Below are 9,544 nucleotides of genomic sequence, written 5' to 3' on the forward strand. Positions count from 1 at the left end.
TCTGAGCTGCTGCGCTTTGACGTCTGACGCCTCGCTCGGGCTTTTGGTGAAAACACGGCTGTCGCTTTGTTTCTGATGTAGACGGCAGCGAGAACGTGACGGGGTTGGACCTGTCAGATTTCCCGGCGTTAGCGGACAGGAGTCGGAGGGACGGAGGTTCAAATCCCACCCCGCTGCTCAACCCGCTGGCTGGTCGGGCCCCTTACGGTAACACAGAGCCCTGTGTGTGTGTGTGTGTGTGTGTGTGTGTGTGTGTGTGTGTGTGTGTGTGTGTGTGTGTGTGTGTGTGTGGTGCTGGTGGATTTCTGAGTTCCCTCTGAAAACACTGGCGGTGACTGTGTGTGTGCAGGCTTTTGTTCTGTCGTGTGGCTGTCGCTCTTTGCGTGTGTTTCTATTAAAATCTTCCGTTGTAATCGTTAGCGCGTGGCTAACTGCTTTTCCTCCGGTTTCCAGTTGGCATGGTCACCAAGCCGTCCAGTGAACAGTCGCAGGACTTCTCCATCCATAACGAAGACTTCCCCGCCCTCCCTGGGCCCAACTACCAAACAAAAGACCCCACCAGCACCAACGAAGACAGCAAAACAGTTAGAGCCTTTTTTCTTTTCAGTTTCCTGTTTTCCTCTTTTCTCTCTGCTGTTTTCTCCTCTTTTTTCCATCTCCTGTCCTCCTGTCTTCTGTCCAGTGTCCTGCCCTCGCTGATGCTGTGTGCTCGTGTCCTGATTCGTCCCGTTTCTTAGGAATATATTTTCCCTCCGTTTCTGTCCAATCAGAATCTGAACTCGTCAGGAAAGCCCGCCTCCAGCTCAGATGGTCCAAAGTTCCCCGGCGATAAGAGCTCTGCGCCGAGCAACAACAACCAGCAGAAGAAAGGGATTCAGGTGCTTCCTGACGGTGAGGCGCACGCACACGTCCACGCACCAGTGACGGCAGATTTCAGCCGACACCAGCCTCACGTGTCCTCTGTCTGTCTGTCTGTCTGTCTGTCTGTCTGTCTGTCTGGCTGTCTGTCTGGCTGTCTGTCTGGCTGTGTGTCCCAGGCCGTGTGACCAACATCCCGGTCGGCATGGTAACGGATCAGTTCGGGATGATCGGGTTGCTAACATTCATCCGGGCGGCGGAGACGGACCCCGGCATGGTCCACCTGGCCCTGGGCTCCGACCTCACCACGCTCGGCCTCAACCTCAACTCACCTGAGTACGATGAAGACGCGCGCGCACACACACACGCACACACACACACAGTTTATGTGCAGGTGACAGAACCGATACAGACCTCAGATCAGTGCACAGGTCCAGGTTTAAGACAGAGAGGAGCTGGCTCAGTCTGTCCAGACTGATCTTTATTACCCCTCATGATGTTAATGCCACTCATGGCTCATCTGTGTGGACTTCAGTTTTACCCAAACCAGTAGAATCACTAAATGACAATGATTTTCATTATTGATTCATCCAATTTTCAAATTTCCAACAGTCCTTGAATGCCTCATGCAGGAAAAAAGACCAAGTTCAACCTTAGAATAGTCAAATTTCATTGAAATCACTTCACATGTCACATTAAATGTCAGACCGCGAGCGAGCGCAGACTCTCTGTCCTCACACAGTCAAAGCTGAGTCTGACGCCTCGCTGTCTTCCGTCTCTGTCAGGAATCTCTATCCTAAGTTTGCGTCTCCCTGGGCGTCGGCTCCGTGTCGACCGCAGGACATCGGTGAGTCTCCGCAGCAAATGTCTGATTACTTACTCACGTCCATCAGGTGCTTTGATCACTTTCATAAAGCAGTGGAGTGTGTGAGCCCGATGTCTCGCAGAGAAAGGACATTTAGTCCCTCTCCCTCTGTGATGACTTTGTCCTCCTCTTCCTGCAGACTTCCACGTCCCCTCAGAGTATTTAACCAACATCCACATAAGGGACAAGGTACGTCCTTCATCCTGCTGCACTGAGTACATGCTGTTTGACTCGTCCGGAGACGCGCTTTAGTAACGTGGAAGACGTCTCACTTAACCTACATCAACCTGTCCCGCTCTGTCCTGTCTGCAGTTAGCAGCTATCAAGTTGTCTCGATATGGTGAAGATCTGCTGTTTTATCTGTACTACATGAACGGAGGAGATCTACTACAACTGCTGGCTGCAGTAGAGCTGTGAGAGCACGCACACACACACACACACACACACACACACAGAAAGTACACACTTTGATTAAAACGGAAAAGTTCAAGTCACTTTCTTTTTCTCACAGTTTCTTTGCTGTGATGTCACTTCCTCTTTATTCTTCTTCATATACAGATTTTTTCTTGCCTCCTGTCTTAATTAAAGGAAGACATTTAACGAGGTTCTACATGTTCACATTCTGTGTGTGTGTGTGTGTGTGTGTGTGTGTGTGTGTGTGTGTGTGTGTGTGTGTGTGTGTGTGTGTGTGTGTCAGGTTTAACAGGGACTGGAGGTACCATAAAGAGGAGCGGGTTTGGATCACCCGGGCTCCGGGTATGGAGCCCACGCTGAAGACCAACGCCTACGAGAGAGGGACCTACTACTTCTTCGACTGCCTCAACTGGAGGAAGGTGGCCAAGGTAAACACACACACAAACACGCACGCACGCACGCACGCGCGCGTTTTCCTCCTAAAACACATCAAAGGACGATGTCAGAACTGGCCTGTATGTAAAGCGCCTGTAGCTGACGATCATTTCCTCAGTGGATCCTCTGATCTGAAACTTTGTCTTCACATGTCCTCACATGTCTTGGAAGGGAGACGATCTTTACTGTTGCATTTAAGATGAGAAAAAGCAGCAAACTGTCAAATTTGAGAGGCTCAAACGATCAAGCTGCAGCTCTGTGCGCTCTTCATCTTTAAAGTTCACCACTTGAAATGTCTCCGTTTAGCTTTGACAGTTAATCACTTATCAAGTATTTGCTGATCAGGTTTCTTTTGATTGATTTCATTGGCACCCTGCAGTTTAAAGATGAACACAGGTCTGCAGGTCTGGGTCTGCAGGTCTGGGTCTGCAGGTCTGCAGGTCTGGGTCTGCAGGTCTGCAGGTCTGGATCTGCAGGTCTGGGTCTGCAGCCCCGTCCAGCCTCACTTTCTTTGTACACACTGATGACTGTAGACCGTCTTGGCTGATCTGAAGTCCTGTAGTCGGTAAAATGTTGTCAGAACTGTTTAAAAAGAGCGTTTCGAGTCGTATTTGGATCGTGAAACTCAGAACACGAGCGAGCAAGGCCGACGTTCACGTTCTGACGCTCTGACGCATCCTGACGCCACAGTAAATCTGAGTCTGTGTCTGTTTTCAGGAGTTTCATCTGGAATATGACAAACTAGAAGAAAGACCTCATGTTCCCTCCACATTCAACTACAATCCTGCCCAGCAGGCCTTCTGATTGGCTCTACCTCCTCCTGCCTGCCTGCCATTGGCCCTCCTGGCTCATCACCCCTCTAGGTTTTTCCACCTCCACACACTCAAAGTGAATCTGGCCAATAAGGACTGGGGACGGGAGAGGACGTCCCGGCTCCCGCCCTCCAAACACTGAATAGACTTTTCAGATTTTCTTTGTTCTTTGCCTCATTTTCTTTCTTTCGTTCTGTTTTTTTGAATTTTATTTCCCACCCGCCTCCATGACTTTGGTTTGGTCGGTGTGTCGCGTGGAGCGCAGGCCTCACGTCGACACACCGCACAGTCCGACCGCCGACACGAGCTCTGAATAAGTGTCCATCTGATCGAGTGATCCATGTTTCTATTCAGTCTTAAGAATTGACTATTTTTGTCTAGAGAAGCTTTTAAGAAGAACCAGATTTTAACACAGAATAAAATCACCTGTCAGGATGGATAATTATTTCACTCCCTGTGTCGCACCTCTGACCTCTGACCTCCAAGGAGCTCAAACTCTTCACCATCTTTGTTTTCAGCGTTTCATCAGAACACACACACGAGCAGACAGCCGTGAGTCAGGAGAGGAAATGCAATGTACATTGTAGCACTATTTCATAATAAAAGCAGAAAACTATCTTTTTGGGTTTGTTGGTGTTCATGAGAACGTCGGCGGCTCTGGTCTCGCTCTGAGCTTAAAGTTCAGCAGACAAACGCTGATTGGCTGAGCAGACGGACGAAGGTCTCTGTGGGCGGGACGTGTTCGACCTCTGTTTTCACCACACGTTTTATTTTCCGTTACTCTGAAGTTAAAATTCAGATTTTATTCTGTCGTTCCTCTGGTATTGGTCAAAGCTCGTGTGCAGATCTAAATCCGGTCAATCATTCCTAAAAGAGCTGCTCACACAAGTCAGACAGGAGGAAATGGTGCTTTCCTTTGGGACTATTTTCAGCAGCGGATTAATACACATTTTGTAATTCTCCGTGTTTGATTGATCCAGCTGCAGGATTCGTAAAAAAAAGTTTCCAAGAAAAAAGTCTGGAAATGAATCAGTCTAATTTTCTCTTTTTCCTTTGTTTGCTTTGATCGTCGCAGTTAAAATTCTCCAGCTTTTCAAGTCGTTGATCCCATGATGTTCCTAAAAGAACCTACGGGTGGAGAGATTTTCAGTCCTGCTGAAGTGGAAATCCCTCCTTTTTTTAAAGAATTCTTCTAGAAAAAAGCACTTCAGGAAGTGATGTGAGCTGGTTGTTGCTGCTCTGAAACACGATTTGAGAAAATACTTGAACTAAATATTTTGAATAGGAGACCGCGTCAGAGGACGGTCCATTCAGTGAGACAGCGTCAGAGGACGGTCTGATCAGTGAGACAGCGTCAGAGGACGGTCCATTCAGTGAGACAGCGTCAGAGGACGGTCTGATCAGTGAGACAGCGTCAGAGGACGGTCTGATCAGTGAGACAGCGTCAGAGAACGGTCCATTCAGTGAGACAGCGTCAGAGGACGGTCTGATCAGTGAGACAGCGTCAGAGGACGGTCTGATCAGTGAGACAGCGTCAGAGGACGGTCTGATCAGTGAGACAGCGTCAGAGGACGGTCCATTCAGTGAGACAGCGTCAGAGGACGGTCTGATCAGTGAGACAGCGTCAGAGGACGGTCCATTCAGTGAGACAGCGTCAGAGAACGGTCTGATCAGTGAGACAGCGTCAGAGGACGGTCTGATCAGTGAGACAGCGTCAGAGGACGGTCTGATCAGTGAGACAGCGTCAGAGGACGGTCTGATCAGTGAGACAGCGTCAGAGGACGGTCCATTCAGTGAGACAGCGTCAGAGGACGGTCTGATCAGTGAGACAGCGTCAGAGGACGGTCCATTCAGTGAGACAGCGTCAGAGGACGGTCTGATCAGTGAGACAGCGTCAGAGGACGGTCCATTCAGTGAGACAGCGTCAGAGGACGGTCTGATCAGTGAGACAGTGTCAGAGGACGGTCCATTCAGTGAGACAGCGTCAGAGGACGGTCCATTCAGTGAGACAGCGTCAGAGGACGGTCTGATCAGTGAGACAGCGTCAGAGGACGGTCCATTCAGTGAGACAGCGTCAGAGGACGGTCTGATCAGTGAGACAGCGTCAGAGGACGGTCTGATCAGTGAGACAGCGTCAGAGGACGGTCCATTCAGTGAGACAGCGTCAGAGGACGGTCTGATCAGTGAGACAGCGTCAGAGGACGGTCCATTCAGTGAGACAGCGTCAGAGGACGGTCTGATCAGTGAGACAGCGTCAGAGGACGGTCCATTCAGTGAGACAGCGTCAGAGGACGGTCTGATCAGTGAGACAGCGTCAGAGGACGGTCCATTCAGTGAGACAGCGTCAGAGGACGGTCTGATCAGTGAGACAGCGTCAGAGGACGGTCCATTCAGTGAGACAGCGTCAGAGGACGGTCTGATCAGTGAGACAGCGTCAGAGGACGGTCCATTCAGTGAGACAGCGTCAGAGGACGGTCTGATCAGTGAGACAGCGTCAGAGGACGGTCCATTCAGTGAGACAGCGTCAGAGGACGGTCTGATCAGTGAGACAGCGTCAGAGGACGGTCCATTCAGTGAGACAGCGTCAGAGGACGGTCTGATCAGTGAGACAGCGTCAGAGGACGGTCCATTCAGTGAGACAGCGTCAGAGGACGGTCTGATCAGTGAGACAGCGTCAGAGGACGGTCCATTCAGTGAGACAGCGTCAGAGGACGGTCTGATCAGTGAGACAGCGTCAGAGGACGGTCCATTCAGTGAGACAGCGTCAGAGGACGGTCTGATCAGTGAGACAGCGTCAGAGGACGGTCCATTCAGTGAGACAGCGTCAGAGGACGGTCCATTCAGTGAGACAGCGTCAGAGGACGGTCTGATCAGTGAGACAGCGTCAGAGGACGGTCTGATCAGTGAGACAGCGTCAGAGGACGGTCCATTCAGTGAGACAGCGTCAGAGGACGGTCTGATCAGTGAGACAGCGTCAGAGGACGGTCCATTCAGTGAGACAGCGTCAGAGGACGGTCTGATCAGTGAGACAGCGTCAGAGGACGGTCCATTCAGTGAGACAGCGTCAGAGGACGGTCTGATCAGTGAGACAGCGTCAGAGGACGGTCCATTCAGTGAGACAGCGTCAGAGGACGGTCTGATCAGTGAGACAGCGTCAGAGGACGGTCCATTCAGTGAGACAGCGTCAGAGGACGGTCTGATCAGTGAGACAGCGTCAGAGGACGGTCCATTCAGTGAGACAGCGTCAGAGGACGGTCTGATCAGTGAGACAGCGTCAGAGGACGGTCTGATCAGTGAGACAGTGTCAGAGGACGGTCCGATGGAGGTCAGCGTCCGTCCGTATGAGATTTAATGACCAGAAGGAGAAAAAACACAACGCATTCAGATCCAGAGAAACGTGGTTTTGTCCTCGTCCTGCAGGGACGATGTGAGCTCGTCTCCGTTTCCACCATCCTCCTTTTCTTTTTGTGTTTTATTCTGACATTTCAGCTCCTCCCTCTGCTAGCGGACACCCCCCCCCACCCCCCCACTTTTAATGTTTATTTTAAGTTTAACTTTTTCGATCACCTCCCACTTTTTTTGGCACTTCTCTGCTTTCTGCCCGGTAACAGTCAAACCAATCAGGTGGCTGGAGTGACCTCTCTGAAGGAGTTTTGAGGGATGCGCTCGTTCACTTCCGGTCTGAGAGGTGGATTTTCAGAACGACGCCACACTCACGTCTGTACGCTCAGTACGAAGCTACGGCCAGGAGACTGTTAGCTTAGCTTAGCATGAAGGCGACTTGGCGTTTTTACACTTAAGTTTTTCTACAAATTAAACATAAACGGTCACTTGTTAATTAGCTTTAGCGGTGCCTTTGGACAGAGCCAAGCTAGCTGTTTCCAGTCTTTATGCTAAGCTAAGCTAGCCGGCTGCTGGCGGGAGCTTCTTGTTTATCGTGTGGACGTGATTCAGGTTTCAATCTTCTGGTCCTAACTCTCAGCAGGAAAGCGAACCTCTGTTTCCCAGAATGCAGAGCGTTTCCTGTCAAGGAAGCCCCCGCTGAAATCAAAATGAGCCAAGAGATTCAGTTTTTACGCTAAATGTCACAAATGATTTGCTTTTCATCACTTTTAAATTTCCTCCAGGAGGCACCAATGTCCGGGTGTGTGTGTGAACACACACACACACACACACACACACACACACACACACACACACACACACACACACACACGGCAGTATTTTTAAGAAAAAGAGGAAAAACTAAAAAGAGACGTGTCTGAAGTGGAGACCCTCCGCCTGCTGCCTCCGGTAAACCACGCAATACTAGACCACCATGGAGACGGTTCACAGGGACCACGGCTGACTCCGCCCACATCTACAGCTGCAGCGGCTTCGGTTGCCATGACTACAGGGCCCAGTTCACACTGCAGCAGCAAAGCCAAGGACACGCCCACAGACCCACGTGACCTGCTGGAGACGATTTGATTGGAGGATGAGGACTGAGGCACTTGGCCGTTGGCTGTTTTATTAAATATGGCAGCTAGTGTTTTAATAGGAAAAAGAATAAAATAAATATTCTGGTAATGAAACTGAAGGATGTGTCCGGGCTGGTTTTTGCGTGTGTGTGTGTGTGTGTGTGTGTGTGTGTGTGTGTGTGTGTGTGTGTGTGTGTGTGTGTGTGTGTGTGTGTGTGTGTGTGTGTGTGTGTCAGAGTTTTTGTTTTTTGTTTTTTTTCAGGACTGAAAGTTCCTGAATTTTCCTGTTTGTCCTTCCTGTGACGTCTTGGTCGCCTCTGAAGAAGCGTCATGTGGTCCCGCTTCATCGGCTGATCACAGTTTAGCAGTGATGAAAGCTGTTTGACAGACTTCAGACAGTTCATGTCCCTCATTCAGATGGTTTTCAGTGAAATGAGAAAAGACCACCTGACTTTTACGGTCCAATCAAATCCTTTGAAGCCGCATTGTGCTTCATGTCTGATGTTTCTTTGCTTCTTCCCTCGTGACTCAGAACAGGAGCTTTGATTCCTCATTCATGTTCATGAAGTCCACGTGTCCACGAGGAGCAGCTGGTCAGAGGATCAATAAGTCTGTTCGCTCTGTAACGAAACAGTTTGTCCACAGGGGGGCGCCACGAGCCCACGGACCGTCCAGCAGGAGGACAGACGGAGACACGCCGGCAGTCTGTCAGTTATTGATCCCAATGATCACCTGTCAGTTATCAGCTGTAGTCAGTGATGTGATGACTGAAGAAGTTTAATGGAGATCAGCTGGAGGTGAACGCACGCACGCACGCACGCACGCACGCACGCTCTGTCAGAGCAGGTTTTACCGTCGTGGAGGAGAATGAAACTTAAATTCAGGAGACGAGTCGCGCTGAGTTTAATCCTGAAACAAACTGAGGAGGAGGAGGAGTGTGAGGACAGAAGGACAGACATTTAGTTCACGCACCGAGTGTCCTGAGGACGAAACACTGGCTGGAAAATACTGACGATGAAGAGAAAAGTTCTTCAGTGTCTTCTTGGTTTTTCTTGGCAAACGTTTTCAGATAAAAGACGTGAAACGTGACAGGAAAGAAAGAAATGATTCCTTTTTTATCTTTTCATCATCGTCGTGTTTCCCTGTGTGTGAAAAGACAAAATAAATAATAAACTCATGTATAATAAAGTAATTGGACATCAGGAGGTAAATGTGATTTCTCCTTCAGAGATGAAGATGAACTGCTCCTCTCCCTCTTCTCGTCCCTGAAGTAGCACAAACTGTCCTGACGCCTTCGAGGCATCAGTAAAGGTACCAGCTGACGTTACTCCATGAGGAGTAAAAGTACACATGTTAACAAAAAATGTACTTTCAGGCACCAGAAGTACTTTGAGGCGAGGTTTAAATACTTCACTTTGTACTCCTGAAGGAGTGTTGGCAGTGAACGGACGTCAGATTTTGACTGTCTTTGTCATTTCTTCTTCATCAGACAGAAGCAGCATCTCAGCCTTCCATGGTCTTCCTCAACCGGGTGAGCTGCCACCACTTCTTCATCACCATCATCATCATCATCATCGTCAGTGACGATAAACTGAAGGTCTGGAGAGCATCCGAACCTTAAAGTGTGCGTTTGTCCTGCAGACAGAGACTGTCCAGCGCCCCTGTCCTCACCTCAGTTGACGTCTCTCTGGATGTCCTTA

At 49.7% G+C, this 9,544-nt stretch overlaps 1 protein-coding gene across 1 annotated transcript in view; it reads left to right on the forward strand.

Annotated features, from left to right (window-relative positions):
* LOC139350633 (CCR4-NOT transcription complex subunit 2-like) overlaps nt 1–4,002 on the forward strand; it is an 11,682-nt gene extending 7,680 nt beyond the window's left edge. The window contains exons 7-15 of the mRNA XM_070992129.1: nt 82–207; nt 454–584; nt 771–891; nt 1,038–1,194; nt 1,644–1,705; nt 1,863–1,912; nt 2,036–2,136; nt 2,421–2,565; nt 3,290–4,002. Coding sequence (XP_070848230.1) covers nt 82–207; nt 454–584; nt 771–891; nt 1,038–1,194; nt 1,644–1,705; nt 1,863–1,912; nt 2,036–2,136; nt 2,421–2,565; nt 3,290–3,376 — 980 coding nt within the window. The 3' untranslated portion in view covers nt 3,377–4,002. The remainder of the gene's footprint in view (nt 1–81; nt 208–453; nt 585–770; nt 892–1,037; nt 1,195–1,643; nt 1,706–1,862; nt 1,913–2,035; nt 2,137–2,420; nt 2,566–3,289) is intronic.
* The last annotated feature ends 5,542 nt before the right edge of the window (nt 4,003–9,544 follow it).

The sequence above is a fragment of the Chaetodon trifascialis genome, chromosome 22 (assembly GCF_039877785.1).
Source record: "Chaetodon trifascialis isolate fChaTrf1 chromosome 22, fChaTrf1.hap1, whole genome shotgun sequence".
Taxonomy (NCBI): Eukaryota; Metazoa; Chordata; class Actinopteri; order Chaetodontiformes; family Chaetodontidae; genus Chaetodon; species Chaetodon trifascialis.